This window comes from Pseudomyrmex gracilis, unplaced genomic scaffold (assembly GCF_002006095.1).
Source record: "Pseudomyrmex gracilis isolate BER0280 unplaced genomic scaffold, ASM200609v1 scaffold_99, whole genome shotgun sequence".
In the NCBI taxonomy this organism is placed as follows: domain Eukaryota; kingdom Metazoa; phylum Arthropoda; class Insecta; order Hymenoptera; family Formicidae; genus Pseudomyrmex; species Pseudomyrmex gracilis.
The window spans coordinates 9,110-29,312 of NW_018020683.1; the positions used below are offsets into that span (position 1 = coordinate 9,110).

General features: G+C 35.9%; 1 protein-coding gene across 3 annotated transcripts; it reads left to right on the forward strand.

The window, feature by feature from the left end:
* The first annotated feature begins 574 nt into the window (after positions 1-574).
* Positions 575-4,214, forward strand: LOC109855831 (kelch-like protein diablo). 3 transcript variants are annotated; one of them, XM_020430470.1, is made up of 6 exons: positions 575-902; positions 1,108-1,484; positions 1,564-1,879; positions 1,958-2,655; positions 2,770-3,112; positions 3,215-4,214. In XM_020430470.1, the coding sequence occupies exons 2-6, from the start codon at positions 1,168-1,170 to the stop codon at positions 3,404-3,406; spliced, it is 1,866 nt and encodes a 621-aa protein (XP_020286059.1). In that variant the 5' UTR covers positions 575-902; positions 1,108-1,167; the 3' UTR covers positions 3,407-4,214. The 3 variants fall into 3 exon arrangements, with proteins under 3 accessions (XP_020286059.1, XP_020286060.1, XP_020286061.1); XM_020430471.1 differs by having other exon boundaries at positions 1,139-1,484; XM_020430472.1 differs by having other exon boundaries at positions 1,180-1,484.
* Positions 4,215-20,203: the final 15,989 nt, after the last annotated feature.

Genomic DNA, 20,203 nt, shown 5'->3' on the forward strand with positions numbered 1-20,203 from the left:
ATATTATATAGTCAAAGGTACAAACTTTTTGATCATTAAAAGCTTAAACAGTAATGGCTAGTCTACAATGAAGGTAGTAAGGCTGTAGGAGTAGAGAGTAAATTATTTTTTGGTGAGGAAACAAAAAAAACGGGAATTACGAAATGGGCAATTCCCATTTCGCACTGCCTACTGCCTTACTGTTAGCCAATGAAAGACGTGTGTTAAAAAACGCGAAATAATTACTTGTATAAACAAAAATAAAAGAATTCCAAGAACCTTACTTCTTACTTTATATTGCCCTACTCTCATTGTAGACTAGCCATAAGCAAAGTGATCAATCAAAGGCAAGCTTTGGAGAGAACATTTCTGATGTTCTTTATGGCTTCTTCAGACAGAACTCGTAATAGCCAATCAATATACTGTTTTTCCATAAGAGCAAATTTTGATTAGCTACCATGTTGTTTCTTATCGCGCGTTCTGTTTGCAGATATCATTACATTACTTGCCTGTGATTGGTCAATTCGCTTTAATGCTTATGTTTTTTCATGTGTCCCCGGCTTCACTGTTTTTGCCTCAACACGCCGTGGCCAACAGTGCACTTTATGTGTATAAGCTCTATTCTATGCGAAAAAGATTCTGGAGCTTAAGTTCATGCAAGTTCATAAAGTTGATAAAGATTGAATGGATTGGAGTACACGGTTTGCCGTGTTTTATCACGGGAAAACATGAAGATGAGAGCACCCTCGTGATAATTTGCGGCGCAACTCACGCATCGGAACGTCAACGACGTCAACATCAACAAACGTCCGATGTTCCGTGACAGGCATCCACGCTGACGCGATAACAACTTATTGGAGCCAGTCGAATTCAGTGATAACTTTCTTGTTATCTATCTGACTGTTCGGAAGAAGCGAACGAAAGTGTGTACACACGTCAAGAATTTCCTACTTAGATGCTTTTATCTCTGAAATTGTCTAAATTGTTACGAGTTGCGTATTGTTTAAAATTTTTTTTTACTTACTTTTATATTTATTTTTCTTATTAATTTATGTATGTTAGTTACTTATCAATTATATATATGTACATTTTAACATATTACGCATATACATGATGTTGTCGCTATAGGAAAACCACAGCATTAGAGGATCTGCTGCAGGCACATTTGAGACCTGTGGTGGTTGGTGAATGGTGTTGCAGATAGATTCCGTGTGGGGCTGGGCGTCACCCCCCCTGCGCCTCCAGCTAGCCGGGGGGACTAGGGGTGCCTCGGGGAGAACGGCTGCAGGAGCTCCATCCTCTCAGAGGATGGGTGAAATAGTTGTGGAACGCGCTCCATCTCCAGCACGCCTTAGTCATACTTCTGAGAAACATCCTCGTGCGACCCTAACTGAGCTCAATGTTCTTCGCCGTCATCGGGAACTATGTGATGTTGTCCTCAATGTTGGCTCTAGAAAGATATTTGCACATCGTGTCATTCTTTCAGCATGTAGTCCATACTTCAGGTATTTGATATATTGTCGGTATTATACATTAAATTGAATATAATTTACTTAATCAAGATATAAATTCTTTTTTCTTTAGGGCAATGTTTACTGGGGAGTTGGCGGAATCTAGACAAACTGAAGTGACGATACGTGACATAGACGAAATGGCTATGGAATTACTTATAGACTTCTGTTACACTTCTCATATTATCGTCGAAGAAGCAAATGTTCAAACTCTCCTTCCAGCAGCGTGCCTTCTTCAATTAGCAGAAATTCAAGATATATGTTGTGAATTTCTCAAACGCCAATTAGATCCATCAAATTGTTTGGGTATTCGTGCTTTTGCAGATACGCATTCGTGTCGGGAACTTCTGCGTATTGCCGATAAGTTTACTCAACATAATTTTCAAGAAGTACGTTCGTTTGAGAAAGAAAATGTTAGCTAAAGTCTAATTTATAAATATATCTATCGCTTGATGTATTGTAAACAGGTAATGGAAAGCGAGGAATTTCTGTTACTACCTGTTGGACAACTAGTGGACATTATTTCATCGGACGAATTGAATGTACGTACGGAGGAGCAAGTTTTTAGCGCCGTGATGAATTGGGTCAAATACAACGTTACGGAAAGACGACAGCATCTGGCTCAAGTTCTGCAGCACGTGAGATTACCACTACTTAGTCCAAAGTTTTTAGTTGGCACCGTTGGTTCTGATCTTTTGGTTCGTTCTGATGATGCTTGCCGAGATTTAGTGGACGAGGCGAAAAATTATCTACTTTTGCCACAAGAAAGACCATTGATGCAAGGACCTAGAACAAGACCTAGAAAACCTACGAGAAGAGGTGAAGTGTTGTTTGCTGTTGGTGGATGGTGTTCAGGTGATGCCATTGCTAGTGTTGAGAGGTTTGATCCTAATACTGTTGACTGGAAAATGGTGGCACCGATGAGCAAACGAAGATGCGGAGTAGGCGTAGCGGTATTAAATGATTTGTTGTACGCGGTCGGAGGACACGACGGACAAAGCTACTTAAATAGCATCGAGCGGTATGATCCACAAACAAATCAATGGTCCTGCGACGTTGCCCCTACTACATCTTGCAGAACTAGTGTAGGTGTTGCAGTGTTAGATGGATTTCTATATGCTGTTGGTGGTCAGGATGGAGTGCAATGCCTTAATCATGTGGAAAGGTATCTCTTTATTTATATTTTAATGAAAACTTTTTTTGCGCAAGAAACAGTTTTATAAATAAGATACATAATTGAAACATGTTTGTCATTAATAATATGTATATTACTTTGTAGATATGATCCTAAAGAAAACAAATGGTCTAAAGTGTCGCCAATGACTACTAGAAGATTGGGAGTAGCGGTTGCTGTACTCGGAGGTTATTTATATGCCATCGGCGGGTCTGATGGACAATCACCCCTCAACACAGTAGAAAGATACGATCCAAGACAGAACAAGTGGTCCCAAGTATCTCCGATGTCTACGAGACGTAAACATCTAGGCTGTGCTGTATTTAATAATCTAATTTATGCTGTGGGAGGACGAGATGATTGTATGGAGCTCTCCAGCGCGGAACGTTATAATCCTCATACGAATTCATGGAGTCCCATAGTAGCAATGACATCTAGAAGAAGCGGAGTAAGTTTATATTTTGTCGCTTATTTGAGTTTCTTTTTATATATTATTGATAAATAATGCAAATTCTCTCTTGTTTTGTTTATTGTAAATTTGTGTTTTTAGGTGGGTCTAGCAGTAGTAAACGGTCAATTGTATGCTGTAGGCGGATTCGACGGGACTGCGTATTTGAAAACAATTGAAGTATACGATCCAGAACAAAACCAATGGAAACTATGTGGTTGTATGAATTACAGGAGACTTGGTGGAGGCGTGGGAGTGATGCGAGCTCCACAAACAGAAAATTACATTTGGTAGCTCAGGCCCCCCTCTTCAGCCCAAATGGCTGAAACTCCTCTAACTTCTTTTACACCAATAACTCCGGTTACGCCTGTAACTCCTCCCGCTCCAGTATCGGTTCCTGTTATAACGAATACTAGAAAACGCTACCGTCGATCAATGAGCATTATATAAGTAATATATACATTTTTGTGTATATATAAAGACTTAGCGCGCCTTTCTAAAGTTCTATGAAAGCATTCCGCGTCGACTTTTGATGTTTAATTTATTTTCTTATTCTTTCTCTCGAGTCGATTAAAACTAAAACAAAGAACTCGATCGGTTTAGTCATTGCCGAAATATGAAAATCCTAAATTCTCAATTCTCGAACTCGCGTATATAGAGCCATAGAGTTTCCCATGCTGTGCGCGTGCGATTTTTTTCCGTTGCGCGGAAAAATTGTAAACTTGGCGCGACTATCGTATCTTTTAATTCTTTGAAATGTCCTTTCGCTCAAACAACCACACAGATCGATGAAATTGCGGATATTTTGTCGACATACTGCCGTTAGTTTTCATTTCATGTGTTTTGTCAATTTATATATTTTATATACATTATCATCATTATGTTGCTTATATTTATAAAATTCGTCAGTGTGGTATTTGTATTTAATTATGTGATATACACATACTCCAACTATTTTAGATTTAAATGTATGGAGCCTTAAAACTCCTGAGTACTTGTTCCAGCCACATTGAATTATGACATCAGAAGTGAGAGATTATACAAATTTTTTGTGTCAAAATGCAATTTATATTAAAATAAATATCTACAGACAGATAAAAAGCGTTTTGGTATTTTTTTTATAATCAATTGCTATAATACTTATTTTTACTGAAAATGCATTTATACTATTTCAAAATAAATAAATAAAAAAAAAAAAAAAAAAAAATTTTGACGTATACAATATTAAACTTGGCGTCTTGAGAAAAAATTAATTAATATAAATTAATATAAATTGCATGATTTGAATTTATAATTTTCTAGATTGATACACATACATTTATCTCTCTTCAGATATTTTTCCTCTCAAAATTTATTATCTCATGAAAAAGATACTATTATTATTCTAGCTAATAGGATATTACCATCTCATATTTATGACATTTATTTTTTATTTTATATCTTTTACTCTGCAATAGAATTCATATTATTTCTCGTTTCTGATATTATAATTCAAATATGGCTATAATGAATGTTTACATAGGAGCTTTAAACATGCTATATATCAGTTGCACTCAATGCTTCAGAGATAGCGTTTTCTTACATAAAAAGAAAGATAAAATTTCTTCGCCTAGTGACGTAATTGTTTAAAAAAAAAAAAAAGAAAAAAAATTAACAGCTTCCAAAGTTATTTTTATGAACGATCACCATGAATATTTCAGGTTTTAATTGTAATCTTTTGATTCAGTTATTGATATAATTATTTAATAGAAAAAATAAAAAAAACTTCATGAGTATAATACAAAATAATATAAGACATAAGTTTTTTTCTCTCTCTGTAATAGTAAATTGCTTTTTGAAAATATCATTGTTTTGTTTATAAGACTGAATTTCAGTAGGAGCTAATAAAATAATAATATTTTGAATTACACTAGTTAATAAAAATACGGGTTTCTTTTTTCATTAAAAATATTAAATTATTGAAAGAGATGCATTATGATGCATTTATTGTGTTGTCGGCAGTTTATGATAGATATTATGATGTATGTCCTTAAAAAAAGCAATATGTGTATAAAGTATTTGATATTATACAATTGATTTAAACACTCTACATTTTTGCGAAATTTTTTTTTCGCGTTTTGCAACAAGACACCATTTATATAACTGACATCTGTTATATATATTTAAATCTACAGAGGAGTAGCCTTATCGTACAAAATGGTGATAGGGATCATTAATCAACAATCTCATAGTATAACATTTTCTTATAATTAGAAACAAAAATCAAAAGAATTGGCTGGAAATGCGTGAGATATTAATAGTTTACTAATAAAATAAAATCAATGAAATATATTACATGTATATGAATATATAACGTGTTTGAGTTGTTTCAACGAGAGTCAAGCTGTGATGATGCAAACATTTTCTGGATCTATCCAGAAAAAAGACATACAAATTGTTGTTATCTCTATGAGATTGTTAAAAACAGCAAAATGAGTGTCTAGTCTAAGAACATAATTAGACGATATAATAATGTACCACTTCTTTCTAAAAAGGTCGGTTGCAAAGAATTATTATGATTTTGTCCATAATTTTCTTGTCCAGTGCATTTCTTAATTAATGATTATTGTTAGACTATATTTTAAATAATTTAAAAAATTTTTCTCATATATAACAGTTACAAAACGTGACAAATATATAGAAGAGGCATCATAGATTGCTGTTCTGTTCAAATTAGACGTTATGATGCTACAAATTGTAAATATTTTTTCATTAGCAAAGTTTACCTAAGTGTTCACTATCTAATTTGTGTTTAAGATCTTTATTTGAAAAAATTAAATCTATATGCGAGGAAAACATATTGTTGTTATTATTATTATAGTACTCATTACTTTTAACTTGTGTCAAAACTCATATATATATAAGGAACATTGTACCAAAAATCTTAACGATATATTTCCCGTAAACAACAATTATCTAAGCATTTCCGTTATCAATTAGTACGCGTTGTAAATCTGAGTAAAACAAAGTGTTACTACAAATATATTGTTTTTCGTCTTACTTAAACAAGAGCAAATTTTTATTCTGGATACTTATTTAATATGTATAAAGGAAGCAATATCTCATGGAAAAAATTTCTCTTTTTGTTTTAAATACAAATTAATAAACTTCGACATTTTTTAGACATTTTATTATTGCGCATAACGAAAACGTATTAGAAGAAAATACGTATAAAATATAATTGATGAAGAAAGAAGAATGACATAAGTGGGCAAAGTAATTCCTGAGAATTTTTGGAAAAGGTGGGACTTCTCTAAAAATTATTAATCGATTCCAGAATTTATTTGTGCTTGACCTCGCAAAGGTTGATAAACAATTTTGTTTTGTTTTGTTTCTTTTCATCTTTCAATAAACAAAAAAGATACTACTTTAGCGAAATGTACGTTTCTTAAAATTTGATTTTGTGTGGGTAAGTCTCTGCTAAATTAGAATATGTATATATATACACACACACACACACACACATGTATTATTAGCAAAGACTCGAACCATTTTAACAAAAATGTTCTGATTCTGAATAAATTTTTAATAAAAATTATTTACATGTGTGTATGTGTGTGTGTAATATATGTATAGTTGAAAAAGTATAGAAAATATAAAGATAGTATTTTATGTTGTTCTTTACCCCTAGTCGCTATGTTTTTAAACAATGTTTATATTTTTTATTATGAGATGATAGGAAAATTTGTATAGATTAAAAATTAACATAAATTTTGAATATTATTAGTTTCAGATCGGCATGATGGGCGCAAACTGTGGGAAACATTAAACCCATAATTTTTTTAACACGTACACATTTAACAAAAACTTCAATAAAAGTTAATTGTTTTACATAAAAGATGTATTACATATATGTATAAAACCTATTTGTATTTTATAGAAAAAAGATTCTTAAAAACGACCTCAAAACCAGCCGTCTAAAATAGAGAGAATCCTCTTAACGAATAGATTTTAAAAACGAAAGGAGACACCTTGCGCCAGCTGTTCAACGTTATTTTACGTTAGTTTGAAAAAGTCCAAGTCATTGAGTGTCAGTGTTCATTTCTCTCTTTTTTTCTCTTTCTCTCTCAGTTTGTTTTATTCATTTTTACTTTGGTTTTTGTTTTAAGAATAGCATGCTTTTACAAAGAGCTGCATTTTTAGAGTTAAAATTCTCTAATAAACGTAAATATACCTGTGTGTGTGTGTGTGTGTGTGTGTGTGTGTGTGCGTGTGTGTATGGGAGAGAAGATATATTCTCTTCAGAAATAAAATGGTAATTTACTGTATTTTTGTCTCTCGTAGATCGTTAATTTATGGTTTATCGCAGTTTATCGGTCGGTTTAAGTTACCAAAACGGGTTGAGTTTTTGCCTCAGTGCAAATGATGCTTATCACGGACATGCTGAAGTAAGTCATCGTCAGCGTAATTTTAAATTTGTGATGCGTCGCGTACCGCTATTATGCGCGCGCGCACGATATGCCTTTCTTAATGACGTTACTGCAGTTTTCGTGGCTAAACGTGATGCCCTCCGGGTGCTTATAATGTACGTTATGAGGTGAAAGAGGGGGACCAACGCGCGTATATATACTAATCAGAGAGAAGCATAACTTATTCGTATTGATTGCGTCTATTTTATCTATTTTATTTGTACTTTCTGTATAAAATTTCCTGAAAATGAATATATGTTAAGTTATATAATTAAATATAATAGATAGATCAAGTAAAATGTTTTCAAAGTTAAAATACACGTAATAATTACTGAAAACAATAATAAAACTTAACATCGATTGCTTCAGCACTATTTTTTATGCTGAAGCAAACTCTAAACCCAAAAGTCGAATCTATACGTTTACATAATTTTTGTGTATTAATAAAAAAACAATTTCAACATCATCAATCATGTTATTAGCTTCTAGTGATCTTTAATTTGTTATAATTATCAACTGTGAATTTTACTTTTTTGGAGTTGTTTGATCTTCATATTTTCTTAAAAAGAAATAATAAGATTCGACGTTCTTATGGTTCGGCATAACACACAGACCACGTTTTACCCGTAGCACGTGCCCGACCATGGCGCAAGCGTGTATAAGCGAGTGCAAATAGGTGGACGTAAAAATAAGTCTTGTACAGAAGTCTTACCGATAACTTTTTTCTTTTTTTTTTTTCTTATTGAAACCGAGTCTCTTTCTTCTCTTTCGAGACTCGGTTAAATAGGGAGACAGCTGAAAACGTACGCAATCATGAGCATGTAATTGCACGCACACGTGTACATTGACCATCATATATGTACATCATGCATATATATGTCAATAAACATATATATATCACGTTTTTATAAACAACTTTGACATTTCTATAAACAATTTAACATTAATTTTTTTGTTTAATTTCTCAGAATAATAATGTCAGCAGCAAGTTTTAACAGAAAGAAACATACAAAGATATATATGACTAAATTCTCTGAGATAAAAATATAAAGAAATAAAAAAATAAATTGTTACAAGACTTAATAGATTTCGGTTAAAAAAAAATTGATAGTTAACGGCATATATTTTACAGTTTTAGAAACGCTCTCTAATGAGCGCGAAAACACACATATTTTGCGAACGTACGGGAGCGTGTGCTGTACGTACATCAAACCGGATCGGCGCGCGAATTATTTATTATCATACACTTGGCCCAGTTTAAGGCGCGCACATTGCCTCTGCAATTTCCAAACGACGACAATCTCTCATCGCTTGATCGTGGTCTGTACGTAGATCGTGTGCATAACATGTACATGTATGTACATCGTGCAATGCAACCTGCTTGCGAACTGTTTTCCTCGCTTCTACGTATATATCTGATCAGCCGGCGGAAACGGATGACGCGAACTTGGCGTGAGCTTCTCAAAACTGGGTCTCGCGAAGTCACTGGGGTAATGCGTTTGAAATAAAACCGGTTTAATGATCGAGAATCAGTTTTATCAATCACCTGGTGTAAGTATGCTCGGAGTTTCACTCCTGTGAAGTTAGCACCTTATTTTATCAGACAAATTTAGCGTAAATGTAATTAGATCTGGTTTTTAGATCGGAATGCAACATTGTCGGCAACATAAGTTGAAAACAATTTACCATTATTGCTTTGCGCGCCAACAAAGAAGTTTTAATAATGTTGCCATTTTTATGTAATAGCACTGGTTTGTGTGCGCGTGTATATTCGTGTATATATATGTGCGTGTGTGTGTAATTTCATATTGGAAGTGAATTTTATTTAGATCACGCACGGACTTTGATATTAATGCGTGCGAATTTCGTTCAAGTTTCCATATGAGGATCCTTTAAGAACGTCGTATCGGTCCATTTTTCAGGCCTGACGAAACGGTAATACTGAAGATTATATATTAAAGGGGATTGCTGCCGCCGCCTTCTCTTCGCTCGTAAAACGCATAAAAGTTGGAGAGTATGTTATTATGATTTCCGAAGTTGGCAGCCGAAAGATTTCTCGACACTCAAGTACTTCCGTAACCAGCAACAGTTCCATTAAGTGATATTCTCATTTCAGTCGTATTAACTGGACTTATTTTTGGGGACAGTTTTGTAGAGTTTCAATGTGATATTATACATAAATTCTACAATAATTTACAAAAACAATCCGTAATTTCGACCGTTATATTCGATACAACGTATTTTGGAAAAAAATTTACATGTGAAAAGATGAAGAGTTCAATGAAAATAAAAATTATCCTGAGAGAGAAAATATAATTGACACGTACGAGCGGTCGCTCAAGTGTGCAAGACACGATGATAGTCAAGTACCGGGAATTCACGCGAATATCGATGATCTTCCCTCCAAGGTCCAGCTGAAGGTATCGGGTTATTTGTTCCAGAAAACCAGAACGAATTTTTAAGGACGGAGCGCGCGCGCGAGGGCGGCAGCGGTTGCTGCCCGACGGGCGAGGCAACAGGTGAATTATCACGGACAATTTGTTTCTCCTGATAAATCAGTGTAGATAAACCGCGTGTGTCTAGATGGTCGCGCGCACACGCCGCACCTGTTTTGTTCTTTTTTTGTCCGAAAAACTACCTGCCGGCTGACTTCACTTTCCTTATACCGGCGTGCCGCGGTGTGCCGTAAAACCCAGCAAGAAGTAAAGAACGCGACGGCTCATTAAACGAACCTCGCCCGATCTTGTATTTTATAGTCTTGTGCCGCTAAATGCTCGCATTTAGTCATCACTTCATAACGCTACCCGTAAGTGTGGATAAATTTATAAAAGTGACGCCGCGATCAACATATTAGAATTTATCTCTCGGTAGATTCACTCTCGTAAATCGTCAGAAATATCAAATTAAAGTTGCTCGGACACGATCAAAGTACGAACACAAAAAATTCAACTAATTCTACGAATATATAAATATATAAAAAAAAAACATAAATTGAATATAGATATGAGAGATATTATTTACAATTAAGATAAGAGATATTATTTACAATTATTTGCTTTTGTTTGTTTTTTCTTTTGTAATGGAATTCTCTTTGCAATTCCGATTATGCAGCAAATGATTGCGAACGGACAGACATATGCATTCGCGCGATACGTGGTAGATGCAGGTGGTTCTTTTGCAGTGCCACCTGTGCGGTGCGTCTTGTCTTCGTATATACTTTTCCGTTGCGGTCCCACAGAATACGTCTTCAAACGAACACTGCGGGTGTCATCGGATTGCAACAATCGGATTCGCAACTTACACGGTTATAACGTTTGGGGAATCGCTCGTCTATCAATGCAATGGTACTTGTATGAAAAAAGACCGAAATTGTTGTAACGTGTGTAATAATCTGATTTAAATTATTAAAAATATACAAATCTCTTGTCGCGCTTTATACAATATTACACAATATCGACGCAATAATCATACATATATATATAACATATTCATATCTCGCAGAAAGATATGATCTATGTATAAAGTTGTTAAAATTGTTAACGTATTATATTTTGTTATAAATAAAGAGAAAATTGAAACGCATGTTATAAAAAATATTTCACAAAAGACACGCGCTGTGATAATCTGATATATGAAAGCCTAATTCTTTTTACATCGTAAGCCACGATGACACAAGCGTGGGCCATCTGCCTTCGCTTACATCACTACTAAATGCACCGATTATTACGGTGAAGCAGAGGAAAGCGAGGTTTCCAATTACGCGCCAGATCAGGCCCAAGACGCATTTTATCTCTGACATCGCTTTTTTTTAATAAAAATTTATGGCACGTGTCTTGCGCGCGAACAAGAAAAACATTGAAGAATTAATTATTTTGATGTTATCGACGTATCAAATTGCTTTTTAAAAATCTAGTCAAATATATTCTACATATATATTCTACAGCGATGACGCAAAATCAGTTTATTTGAATAAAAATTGCAACACGTCGTTTTCATTACAAATCAAAAATTGAATTACAAAATTATTTTCCGCATACGTTCGATTGACATCACGATGTTCTGTCTATTCTTGTATAAAAAAAGTTTAAACGCGATTTGTTAAAACGCTCCACACAATCAAAGCGTTTTTCTCATATTATTCTGAGCTGCAAGCAAAAGGCGTCGCGACAAAAAAGTTTTTATCCGGTTTTAGACGTAATCCTCGATTTAATTGCATGGAATTCGTTCCTCCACAGCTGTATCAACTGGAAGAACACAAAGCCGTTCAAATAAAACTTCCTGTGTAGCCCGCACGCCTTCTAATGCTGATGTCAAAATTTATGCATATCTTTGAAAGAGTTCTCTTTATATAAAGTTGTAATACATACAGAGGAAGTGTACACCAACCGGCACTGAATCGTTCGGCGAGTGAGGAAAGAGGCACCCCTCTTATACGCACCGATTTACTCCAACTGCTGACCAGTAGTGAACAGCGGCCGAAAGAGAACGTGACGCGTAGAAAGGGAACCCCTTCTCGCGCGGGTACGATTTGGTGTCGGTCAGTACATACATGAAGGAGTCGTACTCGTTTTTATTGAAAAACGATAGAATGTGACGAAACCGAATTAACATACGCAGAAACGGTAAATACAAATGTGAATTGAACAAAATGTCTAAATCGTTCCAACGTGAATTATCAAAAACGTTGTTGTTGTAATTTACAAATTGTAAGTCAAAGGCTCCCAAGGTAATACAGAAAAATCGTTCCGTCGGTGTCAGTTTGAGTGCAGTCTTTTCACCTGCGCAACATATGGCGGTAGGATACGAAAGCTGAGGGATGTCCAGAGATGCCTTACCAAGGGGTGGATAGGTTTTTAACCGCTGGTGGGGCAAGCGACGATACTCGTTCGCCGCGCCGGTTAATTTGTTGTACGTGACCCACTGTTTTTGGGGGGCACTTTGGTGCCTACTTCCGGTACTTGACCCTTCCAGAGGGGGTCACGCACCGTTGGTGTTCCTCCTCTCTTTATCGGCGCTTCTTCTATTTTCATATATATTTCTCTCGTTCCAACCACTGTGGCGCTTCGGTTCGCTGAAGCGTGCTAAACACCACCCAAATCCCTAGGGTGATTCACCCTCCACTATAACGCGCGGGTGAATCTTCGGACGATCTGAACGGTTGTTATTGCGGCAATATTGCGTCGATGATTGCTTCGATTCCCAGACCTGCGTCTGCGTCGATTTTGCTCAACTTCAAGTGACGCAATAACACGTTTTTTTTTTTTTTTTTTTTTTTTTTACAAGGGGAAATCCTTTATGGATACCCCGGCCTGTAAGGGCAGACCAGGGTTATGTGGGACTTACTCCCGAAGGAGCGTACCCACTAAAACCACCTTGAGGCTCCTGGTGCGCTCTGGGAGGGAACCTGGAAAGCCGGAAGGCTATAACGTCCCGGTTTCCCTCCCGCGCCTGGGTGCCAGTCGCATGGCACCGCACCTCCGCGACGACAGAAGGGAGCCTATCCCCTCCTGCCGACTCCTATGTTATGTTCGCGTGCAATGTCCGAGAAGGCCCTCACCTTCCCGGATTGCGAACTTTGACTACCCTCTCCCCCGCCTGCTGTGGGGTAGTCTTAGAGACATCCCAACGAGGCGAAGGAGAGGGCGAGTCCAATCCCTCTACGCTAGAATCGGGGATTCAGTCCCCGATCCTTAACCGGGCCATAGGCTGACCCTGACGCAGACGCTCCACGTCCTCCTTAACCCGGAGCATCTTCTCGCAGAAGGCGAGGAAGACGCGCCATTTCTCCACATCTCCCACCGCCTGTCGAAAGACTGACGGGAGGGACACGTCAGGGTCAAACGCTTCGTGAAGGGCCACCCTTTCCTCGTTCCACGCGGTGCACTCCTCGAGAGTGTGAACCGTGGTATCGACCGCGACTTCGCAGTGCTCGCACTCCGGGGTGCCCATCTTACCTATGCGGTGCAGAAACACACCGAAAACTCCGTGGCCCGTAACCATCGTGATAGATCGAAAGGTCATCCAGAGGTACGGGCGACTCACCCAGTCTTTCAGGACCGGTCCTAACGCTTCTCCGTCCTTGGAGACGTGGGTCACGCAATAACACGTTGACTTTTTCTGATCAAAAAAAATATCGATTGTCTCGGCAATATAATATGTATAATATATCGAATGTATTATCTCTTTATCTCATGCTAATCGAATAATAATTCTAATGTATGTCTAACTTTACCTTTGTATGGAAAAAAAAGAGAGGACATACAGTTATTTACATACTCGTGTTTCATCAGAAACGTACGGCACATGATTATTTGTCGTCACAATATTTGTTACATATCCGTAGTTTTCGATCATACATTTTGTTACAAATTTTAAACAAATAATATTCACACGTTGAAAACCTCGTTCTCTTGTACTTCAGAAATGATCGCATATAAGATAAATGAACTACCGAGATGCCCTCACCTGCTTCTTTTAACCATTTTAATTTGTCACCACGCTGCCAGCAAGGTGAAAGAGTTCTGGACGACTTTCTCTATCTTTTTTTTTATTACGTTAGCGTTATTTTATATCTCGGGATTTTCATCAATCGTTCGTTTGTATACCGTAACAATGAATAATAATATATCACGCACTGTAACAATTAACAATAATCTGACGTTAAACATATTTACTATATAGCGCAAATATAATTTTAATATTATTTTTGTCATACTCTGTTGAAAAATTTATCTTTAATTCTAACTTAAAAAAGCATTATAACAAAAAAACCAAGAAAACTAATTTAAAAATTTAATATCTTTCAAGCATCAGTAAAATACTTTATTTTGTTACATTAAGATCGTTTATGTATTGCGTATCACGCGTATTGTGCATAAAAATATTTTCTAATAATTTATTGATAATACTGTTTATTATGACGAGAGAAAACGATCCCGGTGGATCTAATTAATGTGCCACATGACGTTTCCGACGAACGGAAATCGGCGATGCCGTGATGGGCCGAGGGTAGAAAAATCGTTGAAGAAGTATTCGCTCGGACATCAGCGAGCTGCAGGAGGGTCCGAGTTAATTGCTAATCACTGAATCCATCCCTGGCGAGACCGGTATCAATCGTGACTGATGTCGTTTGTTGTTTCCTGCGATTTTTTGAATTTACCGAACAATATACCGCTGAGAAGGTGACTCATATTTGAATTGAGGCAACTTGTTTGTAAAAAACCGAAAAAATTACAATTTTTAATATAATAGTATATTTATTGCGTCGAGAAGAAAAGAGAGAAAGAGGAACATTTACTAAACATTTTTGAACAACGGTTACATAAAGATAAGCTAGCACAAAATACATATTTATAATTCGAACAGCTCACATAAAATGCACACGCCATGTGGCTAACGGAATTTCACACTTCAAGGGGATAGAGTCAATTTTCTAGGGATTAATTAGGGTGAACCGCATTAAATTAAATATTTCCGGGATTACGTTTCTCCATTTAGTACTATCGGTACTGTCATTGTCTATCTTATATGACGTCACTAAAAAGCTACGCAGAATATAGATCGTATTTCATGATCCAAAAAAAAAGAACAACAGTGTGAGTATCTCTTCGTTGTTATGAATTCTCACGGCAACTACGTGACTCACCGAATGGTATTATAAAATATCAAAATAAAACAACGGGACGGTAATAAAAGTTTATTTTACTTTTTGCTTATTTCGCGCTTTCTTCTGCATAAATTTTTTATAATTAATTAGAAAATTAGATGTTTTTTGTATCTTAGAGATAGTGACGTGTGTTGATACGTTTTATTAAAACCGACGTTTCATAATTATTCAGAATATGTTATAAAAGAAGGAAAAATTAAAAAGGATTGTTAATAATAAAGTATATATAGACAAAGTTAAGTAAAAATAAGTTAACTTCTTATCTCTCTTCTTCGTTCTTATCCAAAAGGACCCTGAATTACACGTGATGGGAGAGGTAGCGGCCGATGAGCCTTCGCAACTGTCCCCTGGAGCCAGCACGCGTCGCCACGTGGCTCAGGTAAAAAAAAGAAAAGGTAATGGGGAGAAGGGAAGCTAAAAGCCATTCTCGGATTCACTCGTGCGTATATATCAACCTCTTCGTTCTGTGTTCCGTAGAACGCACATTGACGCCTTTGATGTCGACGCGTGCCGTTCCATGACGCGAACAGGAATGCAATTTTCTAAACTCGTCGAGGGTGTGGATTGAGAATTAGCTACGATAATCCGCTTAAAGCACTTTTTTTTTTAAATAAACGCGCGCGAGCGACGTAATCATGCTCTTCATACAGATTTAGTTTTAATATCGTGAAAGTATACATTGTGCGTTTTTCTCTCTCATACACACGTAGAGAAAATAGTACTTCTATTTTTTCTCAATTGAGATTATATATATATATATATATATATATACATATATATGTGTGTGTGTGTACCCAATACAATAATAAATACATTTAAAGATCTAAAATGTAGATTGTTTAATCTTTTCCAAACTTCATACACATAAAATTCGGGAAAAAAATTAAAAAATCTTTATATATATATAATGTTACAGCAACATCATATATCCTTCACTATTCGATTAGTGCAAAAAAATTACTTCCTTCAAGGGTCGCAGGACTTTCAATCACCACACGGCAGAGAGGTACGATATTTAAAACGATAAAAACGCGTCGTAGTTCTGTAATATCAGTGTGGCGCGTACAGCAAGCATATGGTATCCCTACGAAAACCTGGGCGCAACGTCTTCGATGCAACGGTGCAACAGATGGTGCAGGGGGCGAGTGGCTCGTGCTGCACACACTCCACCTTTTCTCTCCACCCTCTCTCTTTCTTTCTATATCTCATTTCTCTCTATCTCGTCTTCTTTTTTTCTCTTTCTCTCTTTGCTCCTTTCTCTCGCTCTTGCTCGCATTATTTGCACCGTATCCAAAACGGCCGAGCGCGATGCATTACACGATACGTAAGTAACGGAGGGAGAAAGAAAGAGACGAAGAAAAGAAGAGGGCAAAAGGGAAATAAAAATGTATGCCGGTATCTCGTGCCGCGCTTTACCGCGTGTGCCGGTTTGCGGTCACACGTGCTGCAAGATTTTGCAAGAACATCGTTTCTTCCGTCTTTGCCTTCGCTTCGTGTCATCGTGTATCCTTAACGCGCGCACGTTTTGCGCGCACATTCGATATTCTCTCTTCATTTCCGATTGATTAGCTTTTGCGCGCTTTTAGGAGATCCAAGACCACATCTGTTGTTGGCAACTAACAATAATCAAATTGTTTTTGATATATTCTGAGATATATACGCGTAGCAATCTGTTATTTTTTATTTCTCTATATTTGTAAATAGTTCTATCAATAGTTTCTAACAAAAACCATTGACAAAACAATTGTGATATTAGTACAAAGATATATTATAGTTTTTATTATTAATATGTATAATTTAATTAAATACAGCATATTTATAATTTAACTAAAAACAGCAACAATTGCAACGGCAGAAGAAGTAAACCAAAACACAATGAAATCGAGAACACAATATCAATAGACAGCTTAAAAATATTTGTCTTACTTTCTCAGGAATATTTTTTTTAATAATTGACCATCAATAGTAGCTGTATTAAATAAAGTATCGACGCTTTCAATTGAAGGGTTTTGCGTACTTTACCGGCGAAAACACAATATATCGAACTTCCTTTCAAAACGAAGTATATGATTGAGCAACAAGAACCCGCATCCTTTCTTCCGTGACGGGAGAGAGAGAAGTTTCTTATTCTACCTTCCAATTTTGCGGACAGTATCGGCGAATAATAACTTTTCCTGTTTGTTACCTTTTCTACGCCTTCTATTGCGTACAGCATAATAATTATACATTGTTGCAATTCGATGTGCTACAATGTGAGACCACCTGTCGCGTCCGATGCGGTTTCTCATCGATCGTTCGGTTCCCTTTCACGTGGCATTGTATCAGTTCTTTTTCTTCTCATACGCCACCGCGTTCTTCCCGCCGTTCAGATATGACTGGGTTTCTCTAATATCTTTTCCCATAATCATCACTTGCTACCGATTATCACCCGCGAGCGACATATGCTTTCTACTCAAATTTAGTGCTTTCTCATAGTATATCAATTAGCTCATTTTTTTCAATAATTGCAGCAATTTCTCAACATGTATTTCAAGTGAGACAAATTATAAATATAACTTGTTTTTTTAAAAAAAGGTACTTTTGCATGGAGGTAGTTTTATATACACACACATTTATATATATATATATATATATGTATATACACATTTATTTTAAAGTATACTTTGCCATGAAAAAAAATTAAACGTGATAATTATTGTTCTCATAATAATCCCCTATAGCTCAGTCACGGTTTTTAATGCGGGTATATTTGATTTTTTTTTCCTCGATGTCCGTTTCTAGAAATGGTTCTCACGGTTCTCACGCTCGATCGATTATAGGAACGTGATACACGTGAGGCGACGAATTAAAATGAAGGAAAAGAGACATCGGGGGTGGCGAGAGACAAAGAAATGCAGCTAGGACACACCTGTGAAACCTCATGTGTAATTAAATGTATCGTTGTCGTCGGATACCGCTCTCTTCGATGTCGTCTTTGTGCAATACTCGGTCAATGTGCGAGTATTCATAATATACGTGTGCAAGCTGCCCGGCGCCGATAATAGTCGGCGTCGTTTCCTGTGTTCTCGAAACGTTTCTTTTCTCGTCTTCTTACTTGTTCTTATAATTTATTTTCTCGACGATTATTCCTGCGCTTTTGTTGGAATAATCTTGAAATCAAGCGATATGTATCTCAGTTTAATAAGTATCGTTAAAAAGAGCAGTTATCTGTAGATAACAGCAGTTTATCGAATTTAATAAGTGCGTTGATTATATTTTTTATACAAATTGTGTAAGAAGTAAACTATTGTAATATTTTACGTATTTATCTTATACATAAGATATGATTTGCAATATTCAAAAAGTACTGGCCGTCGTTTTTATATACAATGATTTTTTATTTGAAATAACTGTTTAATTTAAATATCTAATAAATATCTACGTATTAATATTATACATATTACTTTATATATATATATATATATCTATATTTACTAAAATATCTAATATATTAGATATTAGATATATATATATACAACTATCTAAAATATTTAATATATATCCAACTATCCACATACGCACGTGTCACCTGCTAATGTCAAAATACGTTGAAACTTCCCGCATTCAACGCAAGTAATTCATTTTTTGTTGCAACTATAATGTTAGTTAAGGAAATGAGAATTGAAGCGGTAAATTCTCATAGCGCACGTGTTCCGAGAAGACGTTGTTGTAACCTGCTTAGGGAATAAGCACCTGCGACTTAAGCTTAAATAGTGAGTGGCTTGTGAGAGCGTCTAAGAGTTTCCGGTTTCAAGGATCATCGGCCCGCACAAAAGTTCTCTCTAACGAGTTCTTAACGACGTATCGATCGTTTTCATCGCTTCTCTCCAAGCATATCAGATTGTCGATCATATGCAACTTCCATAAATTAATACTTTATTTCTATATGCGTGAGAAAGAGAAAATAGTGTATCGTGATTCGAAACTATATGTATATATATGACGTATAGAAAAAGCAACTCTGGATAATTAATTAACATATATATGTATGCACTAATTTATATTAGGCCATTTTTGGCATCATATGTATAAGTGTCTGATAATATTTCCTATATCTATAATTTTTGTAACTTACAGTTTTTAATATAGAACTTTGTATGTATGTCTAATAAAATCGATATTTTTTTCTCTCTCTCTCTCTCTCTCTCTTCTTCAATTTTAATGTTAAATAATAAACGTCAGCGTTTTTTTTATTTTTAGAGTTTTTTTATGGTTTTAATAATTTGCTCCAAGAGGTTTTTATAATATAAAGAGAAAATAAAATAAGTTGTAATAGGTAATATCAAAACACGCAATAAGAAGAACAGAAACCGAGAGCAACTTTCCGAGTCGAAATTTAGCATCTACCTAAATGAGATAAAAAATAAACACTCGATGAATCTCTCTGAGATAAGAACGATCTTCACGCACGACTGCAAAGATAAAAGTCAAAAATTCAATGTCAACTTCCTGGTGGGCTTTCTTTTGATAGGAATTGATGATTCACAGCTGGCTGGCTCTTCAACTGTTGCCACCTTATTTCTCGACATGGCGGCGCACAGGAGGAATCATTTATTATTCGATGATCGCTCGTTGCTTTTGCCCGTATCGTTCGACAAACGAAATGAACATGTGCTAGCAATTATTATACTAGGTATATATGTTTATTCGTCGTATAAGAATAAATTTGAACGTTTGAATTATAGACATTAAATTAAAATGTCAAAAATCCATCAAAAAAATTCACGCGTGCCAATGAAAAAGAGAAATATAATATTATAAACGAGAATCTGATTATGGGTGTAAGTAAACATTGATGCAATGAGCGTCAATCACGTTTCCGTCTAACTAGGACGACGAAATATCAACAGGTGTTCCCGAAATCACTCTTTCGCGAGAGCGATCTCGCCACAATTACTCACTCTCTTGCTCCAATTTGCTCGGAAGCGCTCGCCTCCG

Bases quoted from the DNA above. Each gene is read 5' to 3' on its own strand.
- LOC109855831 (XM_020430470.1), top strand. From the start codon at position 1,168: ATGGTGTTGCAGATAGATTCCGTGTGGGGCTGGGCGTCACCCCCCCTG. The intron at 1,880-1,957 runs GTACGTTCGTTT...TATTGTAAACAG, and splicing joins CTCAACATAATTTTCAAGAA to GTAATGGAAAGCGAGGAATT. The intron at 2,656-2,769 runs GTATCTCTTTAT...ATTACTTTGTAG, and splicing joins TGCCTTAATCATGTGGAAAG to ATATGATCCTAAAGAAAACA.